Source organism: Lethenteron reissneri, chromosome 50 (genome assembly GCF_015708825.2).
Source record: "Lethenteron reissneri isolate LAM-NWPU_2019-01 chromosome 50, ASM1570882v1, whole genome shotgun sequence".
NCBI classification, from domain to species: Eukaryota; Metazoa; Chordata; class Hyperoartia; order Petromyzontiformes; family Petromyzontidae; genus Lethenteron; species Lethenteron reissneri.
Window position 1 is genome coordinate 8,764,329 of NC_083828.1, and position 18,182 is coordinate 8,782,510.

General features: G+C 55.6%; 1 protein-coding gene across 1 annotated transcript in view; it reads left to right on the forward strand.

Annotated features, from left to right (window-relative positions):
• The window catches only part of LOC133355251 (S phase cyclin A-associated protein in the endoplasmic reticulum-like), a 227,935-nt gene that overhangs the window by 102,369 nt on the left and 107,384 nt on the right, over positions 1 to 18,182 (forward strand). The window contains 6 exon segments of the mRNA XM_061572635.1: positions 5,723 to 5,878; positions 6,573 to 6,715; positions 7,534 to 7,615; positions 7,788 to 7,940; positions 9,598 to 9,705; positions 12,821 to 12,969. Of these exon segments, the coding sequence (XP_061428619.1) occupies positions 5,723 to 5,878; positions 6,573 to 6,715; positions 7,534 to 7,615; positions 7,788 to 7,940; positions 9,598 to 9,705; positions 12,821 to 12,969 (791 nt within the window).

Here is an 18,182-nt window from a genome sequence, read left to right on the forward strand (position 1 = left end):
GTGCCGTTAGCGAACAGCACCTGTGAAGGCCGGCACGGCACACGAGGGCGTGGGTGGCCAGCACCACGCCTGACCGCCATTGTCTCCCCAGTGGCGATGTTTACACACGGCACCAGGTACTCATTTGAGTCTGAGTCGACCTAGGGGAAGCCCAGAACCAGTTCAGATATTCGTCACTGGTGTTGGCCGTGAGCGGGCATCGAACTCGGGTCGCCGGGTTCGTAGGGCAGCGCGCTAACCACTACACGACCACTCCCCACACCTGACACCATACAGAACACACGCGCGCACACGCACGCACGCACACGCATGCACACACGCACACACGCAGACGGCCTCACCTTTCCCATCGTGTTTTGTTTACACTCGACTCAATGTTTGGGCTTAAGCCTGGGATGCAAAAATAGTCGGGTTGCTTGTGGGTGTGGGGAAACAATGGGGGCCTGTGGGTGGCATGGATCAAACTTTAAGGTGGGCTACGCCTGAGAGGGTATTGTGCCAGGTTAGTTGCGTGCCACTCATTGGGGCTCATGTCTTATCGGCTTGCCTTGATGCTGTCGTGTGAGCGTGCGCGCGCGTTCTTCCTTGTATGGGAGGGGTCGTGCTTAGCGCTCTGCGCCGTGAACCCAGCCTCCCGAGTTAGACTCCCGGCCACAGCTATAAGACGAGCGCTAATTATCTGTTCCGGTCCTGGGCCTTCTAGACCATCTTTCGCCTTCACTGAATACCGGGGTAGCGATGTGTAAAATAGCCAATCCTGGGCATGCGTAGGCAGCCAGGCATTGGCGCTGGCAATGCCACCCCCTTCCTTGCCTTGTGTGCTGGTGCTGTCTTGAATATAGCTGCTTTCTTGCAGCACTTTCCCCAAAAATCTCTATGGCTCTATGGTGGGGGGGGGGGGGGGAATCTTTGATGCGTTGCCTACCAAAAATGTAACAAACAAAAAAAACCCAGCAACGGTTAACAAAATCTACGTCAATCTCAAAAGACGAGTCTGCGGCAAGCATTTTTTTCTGCCACAAAAAAAACGAAGGTTTTGCTTTTCCTAGATTCATTTCAGGAGCGTCGTAGAAGAAACCAATCCCCCAAAATGACATTTGTGTCCGGGCGCTACTGCCTTGGCACCTGTGCAGTTCCTCGACATTGATGAACATCAAGGATGTTTCTTTGTGCGTACTTGTGCCTGTGAGCATGTGGGGAGCGGTCGTGTCGCGGTTAGCGCCCTGCGCTATGAACCCGGCGACCTGAGTTCGATTCCCGCTCAGGGCCAACGCCAGTGACGATTGTCTGAACCGGTCCTGGGCCTCCCCTTGGTCGACTCAGCCTCAAATGAGTAGCTGATGCGGTGTGTAAACATTGCCACTGGGGACACAAAGGTGGTCAGGAATGGTGCTGGCCACCCACCCCCTCGTATGCCGTGCCTGCATTTTTAATTGTGTGTATGTGTTCAAAGGCGTGTATTTCTGTGCGTGGGTTTGTGCGTGTGTTTACATTTTTGTTTTTGCGTGCACATAGGAATTCTTGTGCGCGCGAATAGCAGTGTGCGTGTGTGAGTGAGTGTGCACGTGAATAGGAGTGTGTGTGTGTGTGAATTTTCACGTGAATAGGAGTGTGTGTGTAAATGTGCGCGCGAATATGGGTTTGTGTGCGTGTGTGAGTGTGCATGCAAATAGGAGCGTGTGTGTGTTAGTGCGCGTGAATAGGAGTCTGTGTGTAAATGTGCACGCGAATATGAGTGTGTGTGTGCACGCCCATATAAGTGTGTGTTTGTGTGTGCACGTGAATAGGAGTGTGTGCATGTGTGTGCGCGAAAAGCAGTGTGTACGTGTATGAGTGTGCACACGAATAGGAGTGTGTGTGCGTATGCGAATAACAGTGTGTGCGTGTGTGAGTGTCCTCGCGAATATGAGTGTGTGCGTGTGTGTGCCCGCGAATAGGAGTGTGAGTGCGCCCACGAATAGGAGTGTGTGTGTGTGTGCGAGTGTGCGCGCTCAAGCCTTTGTGTGTGGGTTTTTTTGCCTGTAAGTGGGAAGGCGGAGTTGGCTCTTCCGTAATTGTTTATATTACCTGCCCTGATCCACCAGGTAACGCCTTCCCTGCCGCAATTATAGGATCTTGTGCCGGCTCCGAAACCGGCAAAGTGGTGGTGTCTGTTTCCCGAGCCGAGGGGACACCCACCGCTTTCTGCCGTACCGGCCCGCAGTCCGGGGTTTGCATTCACTGGAGGTTGGCTTTCATTTAAATGCACAATGACGACAACGACAACGACAACAATGACAACAACAACAAGGCGCTTCTGCCGAAGAGCAGGGGGTGTCTCTGGGGTCAGAGCAGCGAGCCGGCGCCGCTGTGATCCTGGGTCGGAATCTGGGTTTCGCTCGCCCGCCCGCGATTTTATACTTTTTATTATTTTTAAGGCCACGGTGTCGTTGACGAACGTGTTGAGTTTTATGTTATTTGTGCTTGTGCATCGCTGCCGCAGCAGCAGCAGCAGCATGATCGATACATTTTGCGATTCAACTGGGTTGTCCGGTGCAGCGAGCTAATGGTCCCTGTCTCGCCGTTTACTTTGTAAAAAAAATTTGAATTCCCATCACACTACGTTTGTTTTGTGCTATTAATTTAGCTGAATTCCAGGGCTGTGATCGGATTGCCGTGTGGACATTTCCCCTTGGCGTGATGAAAATTATCACTTGAAGGGTTCTCGGAAAGGAGCCGGGCGAAGTCTTCTTCTGCGGGCCGTTCTCTAACGCGGCGATAATGCGCCGAGATGTGAGGTTCTTCATAATCGAGGTTTTTGGTTTAGATCGCGTAAATATCAATGTGTCGTTAAGCCCACCACCACCCGACGCAGCCAATTAGTAATGTTGGCTGTGTCGGGTAGTGGCGGGTTTCATGACAAATTTATTATTAGTCGCGAAATTCTACTCGGTGTTACACTAACGGATTCTTCGTCGTGTCACGTGAAATTGAAAAACATATTTAAAAAAGAAAAACATGTCATTCCGCTATTCCGCTTACATTGCACGTGTGATATCGGAGCGCACGGATGCTTCTTGCCGACAGAGACCCGCGTCTCCTCATCAGAGAATGTCCCTGGGACATGACCACCATTGACCAACGTAATGCGCGTCTCCTGTTACTGAGCTCGCCAAACGCTCGAGCTTACGTTACGAATTAAGTCGCACGCTCACCACCGTTGCCGATCGCCCCGACGCGCACATTCATATAAAGGGGCAGCACTCGGAGATCTGGGCTAGGGGCTTTAATTAATCGAAAGAAAAATAAACCTCTCAGATTTTTTTGTTTTGCTGTCATTGGTAACTGGGCTGAGACCGCAGGCCCCCTGGGGCCCATGCCGTCCTCTTGGCGAGGGGCTGTCACGGACGCTGAACGTCGCGTCCCTCCCACATTACGACAACCCACAACACACTTAACTGCCATTATCATCATTGCCCGGTGTGGTGTGCCGTCCACGGTTAAGCGAAAGTAAATTCGTGAAATTGTTTTTGTTGTCACGAGTGGGGGTCGTCCCCCTGAACAGGACGATCTTGAAACAAATATGTCCGAGACTCCATTAGGATCCCTTGTAAATACATAAATAAAGGTGACAACTATTTCTTTTTTTTTTATACCAGGTAGAGCTCACAGAGCTGTGTAGCTCTTTTTCAGAAGCGATCTGGCCACAAATGATAGCTAAAAGAAGTGGCTTACGTGGAAATTTGTTAGCCAAATACTCTAAAACGCATGCTTCTTAATGTGGAGGGATGAACCAAAGGACCCGGAGGAAAATCCACGTGACCACGGGGAGAGCACACAAACTCCAAATATACAGGCGTCAGGGTGGGGATCGAACCCACGATCTCCTGTATACCAGGCGAGGTAGTTAACATCTCGCCACCGTGGCGCCCGTATATAATGCAACTGCTGTTTGTGGGGCCCTTGTTGGGTGAAGGCCTCCCCACGCCACGTCGCCCGCGGGGGTTGTGGACCACGCTTGCTCAGTGCTGGGAGGACGTCAGATTGGCTAGGATGTCCGCGCGCCACCGATTGCAGCCGTGGCTGGGAATCGAACTCCGGTTTCCCCGTGTTCACGTTGCAAATGAACTCTGCTTTTCCGGGTTTGCCGCGTGGTTCGCGAACCGCCTTGCCAACCACCGAATCGCATGCTGCGAATTATAATGATTTATCGAATCGCTTGGTGGGGGGGGGGAGGGATAGGGGTGAATAGTCACGTGTTCAGAATCTCAGGTACGCGCCCGTCCACCGTAAAAAAGTCGGTTGGCAAAAATAACACAAATTGTTTTCCTTAAGAGATGGCAGCGAGCGGCTCGCGAAGACGTGCACCCTCCCTCCTTCAGCTTGTTTATTATCACAGGGGATAAGGAGGAGAGCAGGCTCAGATTAAGCCAAGGAATGTGACTCGCTCTCTCTCCCCGGCACTATTTGCCTCCGAGCTTACATCTTGCCCGACTGGCAAACAAACGCCACCCACACCGACGACACCGCAACCCCCATTGTGGCCGCTGCCAGCCCCATTCTGCGTGGCGCTGACCCGAGCTTCGGTGCCGTGTTTTGAGGCGGTTCACATTGTTTCCGTCTTGACGTCTTGACGAGGGGCGGCGGCGGCGGCGGCTGCGTTGGTGGAGGTGGCGGTGTCAGCCTCAAAAAAAATAAAATTCTGCTGAATATTTACCATCCCCGCGATGGGTTTGGTTGCAGGTCACACAGTCACTCGGGGCTAAGAGAGCACTCAGCGCGTGCCTCCTCAAGGGCAGCTCAGCCTTAAATGGCCGCCTTTGCAAGGGCCACGCGTCGGTCAGCGCGGACACGGGTGGAGTCCACACTCCGGTGGTTGGCTTCCTTTAGATAAGCTCAGCCAAAAACGAGCGCTTCGTTATGGAATTTTCTCAAAATGAGCCCTTGCCTTTATCATACCTCTCTTTCCACCGTACGGTTGAGCCGCACCTGGGCCGCGCTGCTGAGCCAGCCCAGCGCGGCTCGCCAGATCGTGTTTTTTCCACTGCAGAAACCGAGCCGTGCCGCTGACGTAATGCGGAAGGAACGAGCCCAAGACGCGGCTCCGTGACGCGGTGACGGCCGTGCTTGAGTCGTTATGACTGACATCGCGTGCAACGAACGCGTCATGAGCCCCCTGGCCATGTTTTGCCCCCAAGCCAGATTCGGATGTCGTCTTGTGAGGCCAGCATAGCCACGGTTTGGTCCTGGATTGCTACGGCAAATGGCAAGCGGAAAAACAGCCGCACGGCACCGCTCGGATGTTCAGTGGAAAAGGTGTATTCGTGTTAAGAGGGATTACCACTAGGTCATCTCAGTCAAAAACGCAACCATTAAAAATGTGTGCAGAGAGTATAGGGTTTCATTCACAATGCGTGTAGTGAGTCGTGTGTGTAGGAGTTATTTATAATTTATTTACGTTTAATATACTACGTATGAAATTGGTTCACGTGATCCACGCTGCCACTGGGGGTCGCTACATTCGCCACTATTGAAAACAAAAACAATTGACAACTCATGAAATTTCTGCCAGCTAATCGGGTACTGGCGGACGAGAGGGATATTTTCGAACCCATTCACGTCACCGCAAGGTCGTGTTCACACTCGGTCAATACGCACGTCGCGTATTTTGCGTTGTTAACCGAGGCGGGGGGGGGGGAGCGGGGCCGTCCTTGTCTCACTGTGTTCCGGCGCGCGTGCGCAGGTTAACGAGATCGCCTTCATCAACACGCTGGAGGCTCAGAACCGCCGGCACGACGCTCTCTGCAAGCTCAAGGAGTACGAAGTTCGGCTCAACGAGCTTCGCGACGAGCGGCACCGCCGGCAGGAGGAGAAGCAGGCGCGCGACGAGGCCGTGCAGGTGGGGCGCTGCACCACGGACCCACGCGGGCCCGGCGGGGCCTCCCGTGGCCTCCCCGCGGGGCCCTCGGCGGACAAAACCTCGCTCCGGTCAAATCGCCCCGCCTCGTCGCATTGCTAGAGCCGGGCTTTTGTCCGCTTCTAGGCGATATAAGCCTCCCCGAACCGTCACCATCTCGCACGGTCTTGTGATCCAACGGTTCATCCGGGTCCCCCCCCCCCCCCCCCCCCCCCGATTTAATTGCTCCATCTCCGCGGAGGATCTACCATCGGACGTCTTTCCTTCCTTGGCTGCCGCTCTGTCCTTAGTCTCGGCCTCTAGCAATATTTTCTTCTCTGGACGAGTCGATGGTAACCTCAGGTCCGCCCCGCCACACCGTTCAACCCTGCGCGTGTGTGTCCATGCGCGCGTGTCTCAGCACGTATGTTTCACATGTCTTGCGGCAAGTTGCTAAAGCGCAGGGAGCTGGCGCATTGGAGCACAGGTGGTGCATTGGTCGGTCAACCCAGCACCTGGGTGTGTCCAGTGACATTCTACCGGAGCGAACCTCCGATGTTTCACGTGGCCTTACGGCGCACCTAGCCTGGCACAGCCGCCTTTGCCACGTCGCGTCGGCCCGCCGTAGCCGCCGTAGCCGCCGTTGCCGCCGTTGCGAGAGTGGTGCGTTTCCCCGCCGTGCGCGTCGCCGCTGCAGGAGCGTAAGCGGGCGCTGGAAGCGGAGCGGCTGGCGCGCGTGGAGGAGCTGCTGCTCAAGCGGCGGGAGCAGCAAGCGCGCATCGAGCAGCAGCGGCAGGAGAAGGAGCGGGCGCGTGAGGACGCGGCGAGGGAGAGAGCCAGGTGGGTGCGGCGATGTCACCGCGCTTCGCGGAGGATCGACGGAGGCTCGGGGGACCCGCGCGTCGGCTCACTCGCCCAGATATCCACTCGACGAACCCACTCGCTCATTCACTCGCCCGCTCGTACGTTCGCTCATTCACCTGTACGTGTTTTGGCTCATTCGCTCTCTCACACACTCAACCACTGAGATGCCCACCCAACTCGGCAGCCATCGACTCGCTCACACGGCAATCGATTTGCTCGCCGACCGGCTCGCCGACTGACTCGCGCAGAAACCCACGATCTCGGCAGGCCACGAAGTAACAGGAGACCATCATTGGAACCTCCTTTGCCAGTAGCAAAATATGATAATTGTTTTTTTACCCTTTTATCTGGCAACAAAACTGACAACTTTTTTTACGAGGAGTCATGTTTGCATTGACCACAATACCCGCGGTCGGAATGCAAACAAAAAACACAACTCTGATAATGTATGCACTGTCCTTGAAATTGATTGGCCCACACCCGAGACAGCTTTTCTTAGAGCCTAGTCTCACATGGTGTTGGACCAGATGACGCCAAAAGGCGCACAACTCAAAGACAATGCACCATCAGAGTAAGAGAGCTCGGGGTAAGCATTTACACCATTCCGACCGCAGGCATTGTGGTCAATGCAAACATGACTCCTTGTAAAAAAAGGTGTCAGTTTTGTTGCCAGATAAAAGGTTAAAAAAGCAATTATCATAAGAGGAGACCGTGAATGTGATTCACGTGCCCCGTTGGAGGCTGCCGCTGTCCCCGCGTTGCTCTGCAAGTGACCGCGACGCGTCCGTCCGCAGGGATCGCGAGGAGAGGCTGGCAGCTCTCAACGCTGCACAGCAGGAGGCCATGGAGGAGCTGCAGAAGAAGATCCAGCTGAAGGTATTTGACGAATCCTAGTTTAGCGAAACGGTCAATCTTATTGTAATATTATCCCCAATTGGCTCGATTTGGCATGAGACATCATCACCGTCGCGCCGCTGCTGCAGGAGCGAGAGAGCGCGCTCGTGATTTTTTGCCGACTTTTCCACCCCCCCCCCGTGTCTGCCCCCAGCACGATGAGAGTGTGCGGCGCCACATGGAGCAGATGGAGCAGCGCAAGGAGAAGGCGGCGGAGCTGAGCAGCGGGCGGCACGCCGCCGTCGACGTCCCGCCCAAGCTGACGCCCTACGAGCGCAAGAAGCAGTGCACGCTGTGCAGCGTCTGGGTCAGTGTGCGACGCTCGTCCACCCCGTGTCTCACCGCACGGTCCGCCAGCCTTGTGCGTGCGGCGGCCGTGTTTAAGAGAGGGGGCACGCAGATGCTCAGGGAGGCCACGACACGGTCGGTGCCAAGCGAGCGATGGACAAATGTGAAATGCTGAACGGAATGACGGGGGGGGGGCAGAGCTGTCGGCTATGGGGGCTTAGCCCCCTACAGCCGCTTCAATGCTGCACGGCTTCCACCCTCTACCCCCCACTCGCTCGCCCCACCAACCTCACCCCCCCCCCGCGTCTCTCACCCCACCAACCCCCCCCCCCCGCGTCTGTCACCCCACCAACCCCCTCCCCCCCGCGTCTCTCACCCCACCAACCTCACCCCCCCCACCCGTTTCTCACCACAACAACCTCACACCCCCCATTTCTCATCGTACCAGCCTCACCCCCCCCCCCGTCTCTCACCCCCCGCCCCCCCGCGTCGCTCACCCCACCAACCTCACCCCCCCCCCCCCCGCGTCTCTCACCCCACCAACTTCACCCCCCCCCCCCACCGTCTCTCACCCCACCAACCTCACCCCCCCCCCCCGTCTCTCACCCCACCAACCTCACCCCCCCCCCCCCGCGTCTCTCACCCCACCAACTTCACCCCCCCCCCCCACCGTCTCTCACCCCACCAACCTCACCCCCCCCCCCGTCTCTCACCCCACCAACCTCACCCCCCCCCCCGTCTCTCACCCCCCGCCCCCCCGCGTCTCTCACCCCACCAACCTCACCCCCCCCCCCCCCGTCTCTCACCCCCCGCCCCCCCGCGTCTCTCACCCCACCAACTTCACCCCCCCCCCCACCGTCTCTCACCCCACCAACCTCACCCCCCCCCCCCGTCTCTCACCCCACCAACCTCACCCCCCCCCCCGTCTCTCACCCCACCAACCTCACCCCCCCCCCCGTCTCTCACCCCACCAACCTCACCCCCCCCCCCCGTCTCTCACCCCACCAACCTCACCCCCCCCCCACCGTCTCTCACCCAACCAACCTTACCCCCCCCCCCCACCATCTCTCACCCCACCAACCTCACCCCCCCCCCCCCGTCTCTCACCCCCCGCGTCTCTCACCCCACCAACCTCACCCCCCGCCGCGTCTATCACCGCACCAACCTCACCCCTCCCTCCCGTGTCGCTCACCGCACCAACTCACGCCCCCACCGTCTCTCGCGTGTCCCGCCCCGCGTGGTCGGTGAATGAGAGTGTGCGACCCCTGGCTTGTGGTGGTTCGGATTGTGGTGGGGGGGCTGGGGATTGTTGATGAAGCTGACCATAGTCCACTCCCTTCGAGGTCTCTTCACTTTCACGGGACTCTCAAAGTGACCACGGCTCACTGCCGGAGAGATCTATTCAAGCGGTTTACATTTGGTCTCGGTGAGCGACCCGCTCATCAATGCGACCAAAGTTCACCCTTATAGAAGTCTGTCTGTTAAGGCGACCGTCAGTTTCATTGATGTGATGTTAATGCTTAATTGTGTGTGTGTAAACGCGTAAGCGTGTACGCATGCTTTGTTTATGTTTTGTTGATTGTGTTTGCGTGCGCGCACGTGTTAACACGCGCGCGTGCACGTATACTCATGTATTTGCGTGTGTCCGTTGTGCCGCCCCCCCCCCCACCACTTAGATTTTGTCGGAGGTGTACCTGTACAGCCACATCCGGGGTAAACGGCACGCGCAGGCCGTGCGCGAGCACAGCAGCATCACGGGCCGCGAGCTCTCCGACGAGGAAGTGGTGAGCATGCGCGTGTGTGTGCGTGCGTGCGTGCGTGCGCGTGTGTCCGTGCCACCCTTCACCGCCCTCACCTCCTCTCTCTCACAGCCACGTGGGAGGAAGGCTGCGCGATTCACGGTGAACAGTGCAAGATAGCCAGTACCACCGGATTCCCACGGTAGCTTTTACCGGGCCAAGCCAGCACTGCCCGGGCCGTTCGGCCCGTTTCTCAGTGAGCCATTTGGCTAACTTTTTTTAGTGAGCCAAACAAAGACAAAAATCCCCGTGTAGCCTTTAAAGGACGGTTGGGGCAAGTGCTGTCGGCGAGCATCTGTGAAGGCCGGCACGGCACACGACGGGGGTGGGTGGCCAGCACCACTCCAAGCCGCCTTTGTCGCCCCAGTGACGATGTTTACGCACCGAGCGACACCCACGCACAAATTGAGACGGTTATCATGTGGTTCTCAAGTGTTCACAGTTTATTACAATGTGAATCTCGTGTTCACAGTGTATGGGGGGGGTTCCCGGCCGACAAAGCACATGGGTGGTGGGTTTTGGTGGGTTGTCACACGAAGGCGACTGTCTCTCGCCATGAGAATGTGGAATTTCCACCACTGACTTTAGGGCCACCAACGGAGATGAGCACTGCTAGAGTTGCATTGCAGTTGTTATTGGCGCCAGGAAACTTCAGACGTTCCATCGGGAACTCGGGCAGCCGAAGAGTTCGCCGCCGGCTTGGGAAGATGACTTCACAGAACTTCTTCCGAGGTCACTTCAGTAAGATCTCTTTATCCACCCTCGGGGTACACTTTTTTATATTCCCTACTTAACCTTAAGCAAGGAGATGCTTTTGTCTTGAAGATGCTTCACATAATCGCCCGGGAGATGCACAGTCGGCGCAGACTGCCAGGGATGATTCTTGGGTGAGAATCTTTGAAGCTGACAAAAGAGAATGGAGCAACGGGTGGACACAACCCACAAAGACGCAGGGAGAGATGCAAGCTCAGGGCCTAGTAATGAGAGCCACAAACAAGAGACGTCATATACCCTTTGGTTCTTTCGGTAAAGTCCCGTTGGTATAAAATAAAATAAATCACGACGTTTCGGGGGCAACACAAGCGTCCATCACGTCGTGATTTATTTTATTTTCTACCCACGTGACTTTACCGAAAGAACCAAAGAGTGTGGATTCCTGCAGTCGCGAAAGCTTCACATCAAGATTAGACATCGTATTGACGACGAGCGAAAGCCGTAGCTTGTAAGGGAAGTCGGCCGACGGGACGGAGCGGCAGCAAAAGGAGAGAACGGCATCCCAAGAGGGCGACCCCCGTGGAGGAGGAGGCGAGCGCATTTCCTGTGCAGGAGTGAGATGGACGGTGGCGGCACCGCACAGTGAGGATTTCTATTATTTTTATCGCAAACAGTCCCCCGGGTTGCGAAAGGATCCGACTCACGGAAATCCGACCTCACGGAAATGCCCCCCACAAATCGTGTTCAGAAAATTCGATGCGCGGAAATGTTTGCGTTAGTTTACTTGAGCGCCAGGTAGTGCAGCTGCGGCGAGGTTGCTGATGAACAGCGTTGGTGAGAGGGGGTGAGGCGGGGCAGCCTTATGCCTCACTTGAGCTCCACGAGGATTAAGGCAAAATGGAATTCATCTTGATTTTGGGGGGGAAATTTGGGATTGTTCTCGGTAAACCCGGGAACTGTCCGTATTTTACTTTACCAGGTAAGGCTTCGCCGACTTGTATCGCTCTTTGTCAGAAGCGACCTGCCCACCGCAAATGAGAGCTCAACAAAGCGGCCTGTCGCGTTGGAAATGTATAGCAGCAAAATACTCGAAACGCCTGTTGCTTCTGAATGGCGACAGGGCATGGGGAGGCTCTCGCCCAGCAGTGGATAGACGATGCTTGCTGCTGATGATGATGATGAAAAGCAGCGACGACGCAGCGGGAGAGCAATGGGAGATTACAGGACGCACAGAAACACGGCAACTCGGCCCAAACTCCCACCCCCTTCCCCCCCATTTGTCTTCCTTCCCTCCCTCCCCACCGCCCCTCACAGCCCCAATGGCCCCCCACCCCCCACCGCCACACGGATTGGCCACCGGTGGCAGAATAATGAAGCAGAAAATGCGGCCTCAATGGGGCTTTGTTAGTGCTGTCATGTATGGCTGCAGTGTAATTGACAGACGGGGTGGGCTCCGCGTGGCTCGCGGACAGCACGCACCGTGCCTTCGCCTGCACTTGGACGCCCGCGCGTGTATGTGTGTGTGTGTGTTTGCGCGTGCCTGCGTGTGTGTGTGTGTGTTTGCGCGCGCCTGCGTGTGTGTGTGTTTGCGCGTGCCCGCGTGTGTGTGTTTGGTTGTGTCTGTAGGGAGCGGTAGTGTCGCGGTTAGCGCGCTGCGCTACGAACCCGGCGACCGAGTTCGATTCTCGCTCACGGCCCACACCGGTGATGATTATTTGAACCGGTCCCTGGGCCTCCCCTAGGTCGACTCAGCCTCAAATTAGTACCTGCTGCGGTGTGTAAGATATCGCCACTAGGGAGACAAAGGCGGCCGGGTGTAGTCTTGACCACCCACCCCCTCGTGTGCCGTTCCAGCCCTCATAGGTGTTCGTTAACAGCCCTTGCCCCAACAGTCTGTGTTGGCTATACGAGGGATTTTTGTCTTTTTGAGTGAGTGAGTGTGAGTGAACATGAGTGTGTATGCACGTGAGTGAACATGTGTTTTTGTGCTTGTCCATGCCCGAGTGTGGATTGTGATTGTGTGTGTGTGTGCGTGCGAGTGCGTCTGCGAGTGAATACGTGTGCCTGTCATGTGTGCGAGGGATGGTTTTTGTGCGCGCGGGTGCGTGAACGTGCAAGCGAGCGCGTGTAACGAGATGACTGTGAGTTGAGCACCACTCCCCGGTCACCGGCAATGAGATGCGGATAACGGAATTAAATGATCTCTTCCTGTGTGCATATAAACACAAATGATAGGTAGAACCGATCGGCAGATAGCCAAAGATCCGTGGATATTTAAAAACGTTTATAAATGAACAATTTTATTTTCCGAGAGACGCAATATCGTATCTGCGTCTGCGATGACACGTGCGCACACGCAACCGTGTCCCGACCCCACCCCACGCAGGAGCACCTGTCGCTGCGTAGGTACGTGGTGGAGGCGGCGTTGGACGCTCCCGACCCGGCCTGCCCGTCCGCCGAGAGGGTGCGCGACGAGGAGGAGAGGCTCAAGGCGAAGAAGAGGGCGAAGAAGTTGCGAGCGCGCATGAACAGCCGGTGGGTGAACGGGGGTGGTGGGTGAGTGGCTGAGCGTGGGTGGGTGAGCATGGTGGAGAGTGATTGGGTGAATGAGCATTGGTGATTGAGTGAGTGTGGGTGAGTGAGTGTGGTTGAGTGAGTGTGGGTGAGTGTGGGTGAGTGACTGAGCGTGGGTGGGTGGGTGAGTGAGCATGGTGGTGAGTGATTGAGTGAATGAGCATTGGTGATTGAGTGAGTAAGTGTGGGTGAGTGAGTGAGTGAGTGTGGGTGAGTGAGTGAGTGAGTGTGGGTGAGTGAGTGGGTGGGTGAGTGAGCATGGTGGTGAGTGATTGAGTGAATGAGCATTGGTGATTGAGTGAGTAAGTGTGGGTGAGTGAGTGAGTGAGTGTGGGTGAGTGAGTGAGTGTGGGTGAGTGAGTGGGTGGGTGAGTGAGCATGGTGGTGAGTGATTGGGTGAATGAGCATTGGTGATTGATTGAGTGAGTGTGGGTGAGTGAGTATGGGTGAGTGAGTGAGCATGGCGGTGAGTGATTGGGTGAATGAGCATTGGTGATTGATTGAGTGTGGGTGAGTGAGTGAGTGTGGGTGAGTGAGTGAGTGAGTGTGGGTGAGTGAGTGAGAGAGCATGGTGGTGAGTGATTGGGTGAATGAGCATTGGTGGGTGAGTGAGTGTGGGTGAGTGAGTGAGTGTGGGTGAGTGAGTGATTGAGCATGGTGGTGAGTGATTGGGTGAATGAGTATTGGTATTTGAGTGAGTGTGGGTGAGTGAGTGTGGTTGAGTGAGTGTGGGTGAGTGTGGGTGAGTGACTGAGCGTGGGTGGGTGGGTGAGTGAGCAGGGCAGTGAGTGAGTGAGTGAGCTGGGTAATGAGTGACTGAGCAGGGAGTTGGTGAGCGAGCAGGTTGGTGAATTAGCTCACAAAGTGGTGAGTGGGCTGGGTGGTGAGTCGGTGAGCGAGCAGAGGATCTGAGTGAGATAGTGAGCGGAGTAAGGGAGTCACTGTTGAGTTGCTCTTGCATTAAAGTGCCATATAAATGCAAAGATTATAATTCATAATATTACAATTCTTTTCTGCGAGCCTGCATTCCGAACTCCCAAGTTGCTTGCGCATATTAAAAATAACCGGAACCTTTGACCATTTCTATTCTGCTACGGAATGGAATAGGAACGTCGGTCGGAATAAGAACGTTGGTTGGAATAGGAATGTCGTCTATTGGAATAGGAACGTCATCTGTTGGAATAGGAACGTCCGTTGGAATAGGAACGTCGGTTGGAATAGGAATGTCGTCGATTGGAATAGGAACGCCTATTCTGGCCCGGCGGTGCCCTTGAACGTAAACACAGGAGAGACAAAGTCGGCCAGTCGCGTCGAGGAGCACGGCGCCAGCCGCCGCCGCCCTTGTTGTTTTCATGGGTGTTGTGGTGCGTGCGTCGTGTTGATTTGCGCCCCGTGGCCGCTGATTTATTTTCCGTTGCGCGTCGTTTATCTCCCCGTCGTTGTGACGCCACGGACCGCGAGCGCGCTCGCTTTCACCTCGCGGGGAGGGCAGGCGGCGGGCGCGTCCCCCGCTTAATCACACGGTTCGCGCCGCGAGCGAGAGAGACTTTACCGCCCGTCAGCGAGCAACGAAAACGGCGTGTCAAAACAACAGGACGTGAAAAACACTCGACACAGACGCAAATTACACGGACAAAACCAGCACCGCAATTGCTAATTTCTAATTCTGGAGGCGCAGCCTCTTTTAAATGTTCCTCGTTGGTGTCGTGCCGAACCCGAAGGGCGCTGCCGCGGCGGTGTGAAGGTCGCGGCGCACTGGACATGCATCGCAGAGGTCAACCGGTTCAATTGGGCTCACTCTCCTGCCCAACCCCCGACCCTCTGTCCACCCAGCAATGTGATTTGTTCACTGCAAGTTGTCGATCGGCATGTCGTTTGTGGTGGGGTACAGTCTGGGTACTTTCATCCTGTGTGGAAGAGTAGGCCAACATTCCCTGTCTAGAGGGGCTTTGCAGCGGAGGCCCTTCCAGCAGCAGTGGGGCGAGTCGATGAAACACTGCGGTGTTCACTGCACCGTCTTATTTAGTGAAATCTTATTCTTGGTTCTTTCGGTAAAGTCACGTAGAAGGGAAATAATAAAATTATATAAATATAAAATCCACACCTGATGATGATTGCTTGTGTTGCAGTCGAAACGTCGTGAGAATATTTATTGTTTTATATTTATATTATTTTATCATTTCCCTTCTATGTGACTTTACCGAAAGAACCAATAATATGAATCCCTGCGCTCACGAAAGCTTTAAATCAAAATTGCGAAATCTTGTGAAGCCATCGGTGGCCACGCAGCGGGCGTCAGCTCCCTCGACATTTGGAGAACCCGGTTTGATCACCGGCGGCTGCCTGGCGTTTACTCCGCAGGTTCTAAACGCTCTCAGCTCAGCCCTTTGACCCTCTGAGCCACCCCGGGCCCACCTAATCAATTAGGATTTTAATGTTTTTTCCAATTATGAGTTGAGAGCACGAACGAATGAATGAATGCCTCATCTCTTGTCTGTCAGTGAGAGGGAAGAGAGGGGGTCACGACAACTCTCATAAATTTCGATTTAAAGCTTTCGTGACTGCAGGGATTCATCTTCTTGGTTCTATCGGTAAAGTCACGTAGAATGGAAATAATAAAATAATAAAAATAAAACATAATAAAATAATTCTCACGACGTTTCGGCCACAACGCAAGCAGCTGTCCTCAGGTGAAGACCAGGTCGGTAGGGGAGACAGCGTCCGAATGAACACCACCACGCTTGGCAGCGTTTCGCAAACACGTCGCCGCTTTGCTATTAACGCCACCACTGCCTCATTCAGACGCTGTCTCCCCGACAGACCTGGTCTTCACCTGAGGACGGCTGCTTGTGTTGTGGCCGAAACGTCGTGAGAATAATTTTATTATGTTTTATTTTTATTATTTAATTATTTCCATTCTACGTGACTTTACCGAAAGAACCAAGAAGATGAACTCTCATAAAGATGACCCATGGAATACGCACGCAACTTTACTCTAAAGATGCCACATCGATCACGGGTTTTCCCCGTACGTGGGAGAACGAAAAAACAGCGCCAAAAGGATTCACAAAAAAGCACCACCTCGATTGAAGTGCCCGCCAACCCTTTGCCCCCACCCCCTTCCCTTTCTGATGACGTCATTGCTTGTGGCGTCATCTCACGACTTCCCAAGGAAGGCCGAAACGAGTCCCCGAGTCGTTCCTGTTCAAACAGTGCTGCTGGGTAACTTTTGATTGGAAATGTTTACGTTGAGATCATGGACGGGAGGCGGGAGGCGGTGCATTTAGTTTGCTGTTTGGAGCAATGTTATTTTTTGTGCCCATGTTGTAGAGGGAGTACGCTTACCAATAACGTGGTGAAGCCGCGGTATTTGTTAAGTACGCCAGACTCTGCCGATGAGAACGGTGAAACCAGCGCAGCGTTTGCACGTTAATACGAACGCCGCTGCTGAGCGTAGCTTTCATGCTGTGTATGTATGTTGAACTTCTTTCGCACCGTACTTAGCCAACCGTGCTAATCGGAGGTGCGGGGGGGAGGGGGAAGGACGACAAACGAAACACAAAAAATATAAAGAACTGCCGATATGTGGATTGCAAGTTCAGTGCCCTAACCATTGCAGCGTGGCAGCATCCCTCTGCAAACCAACAGCACCGTAGCTCAGCACCACCGCACGCCAGAGGTCGCAAATGGGTTTTGATTCCTTACCCGTACCCGTACCCGGTCGCAAAACGGGTACCCATACCCGTACCCGTACCCTACCCGAAATGAGTGACAAACAGTTACTCACCAGTGACTCACGGCCTACCCGTACCCGTACCCGGCCACACCAGGGTCGCAAACGGCTACCCGTACCCGTACCCCGCCGGGTACGGGTAGCCGGGTATCGGGTAGGCTACGGGTATCGGGTACCCGGTTGCGACCTCTGCCGCGCGCACGTGGCCTGTAGTCCAGCGATGCGGAGGTCAGTGTTGGTGGATCACGTTCAACGACGTATTTTGAATGGGAAGGCGGCAGAGGTGACGATGTTGCGGCCGGCGGTGGTTGGGACGAGTTTGCCAACCCGCATTCCCCCCCCCCCCCCTTCGACACACGGCCTGACTGACATTTTAAGTTTCGGACGAGGCCATTGTGAATCCACAGCGCATTTTATCCCCCGTCTTTCTCTCCGCGCACTCGCCACAACGGTGGAGAAAAGAAAAAAAGAAATGAATCGCGCGCGCACGTGAGCACGCTTTGAACGATTATCAATACACTCGGTGCGCGTGTGCATGCGTGTACGCGCGCACGCGTCTCTACGCGCGCGTTCAATGGGGCCCTGCGAGTGTTATTTAATTGTTTTTCGTTTTTTAACAAGCGCGGAGCGGCTTGTGCTCAAGAGGGTTTTTAAATGCGTGAAATCAAGGAGGCTAATTGTATGTTTGTGGGTGCTTTTGTTTGCTGACGAGAGCTGCTGCCACTGCCGCCGCCGGGTTAGGGTGTGGGTGGAGAGAGAGAGAGAGTTGGGGGGAGCTCTAGGCGGTGGTAGGGGGGTGGGGAGTCGCTCACAATCGCAGAGCTGGGGGTGGGGGTGGAGGACACATTCGTAGCTCCGTGGAGCTCCGTGGAGTGAGGCGCTTCGTGGAGGGGGGAGCTCTGTGGAGGGGGGAGCTCCGTTGAGGGGGGAGCTCTGTGGAGGGGGGAGCTCCGTTGAGGGGGGAGCTCCGTGGAGGGGAGCTCCGTGGAGCTCCATGGAGGGGGGAGCTCCGTGGAGGGGGGAGCTCCGTGGATGGGGGAGCTCCGTGGAGGGGGGAGCTCTGTGGAGGGGGGAGCTCCGTGGAGGGGAGCTCCGTGGAGCTCTGTGGAGGGAGGCGCTCCGTGGAGCTCTGTGGAGGGGAGCTCTGTGGAGGGGGGAGCTCCGCAGGGGGGGGAGCTCCGTGGAGGGGGGAGCTCCGCGGAGGAGGGAGCTCCGTGGAGGGGGGAGCTCCATGGAGGGGGGAGCTCCGTGGAGGGGGGAGCTCCGTGGGGGGGGAGCTCTGTGGAGCTCCGTGGAGGGGAGCTCCGTGGAGCTCCTTGGAGCTCCGTGGAGGGGAGCTTCGCGTCCACAGCGAGCAGGCCGGCTCGTCGCGCCCTTCCCCACCGCTAGCCCGTCTGGCGACTCCGCTGCTGCACTCCACAGATGCGGAGGTCCTCTTACC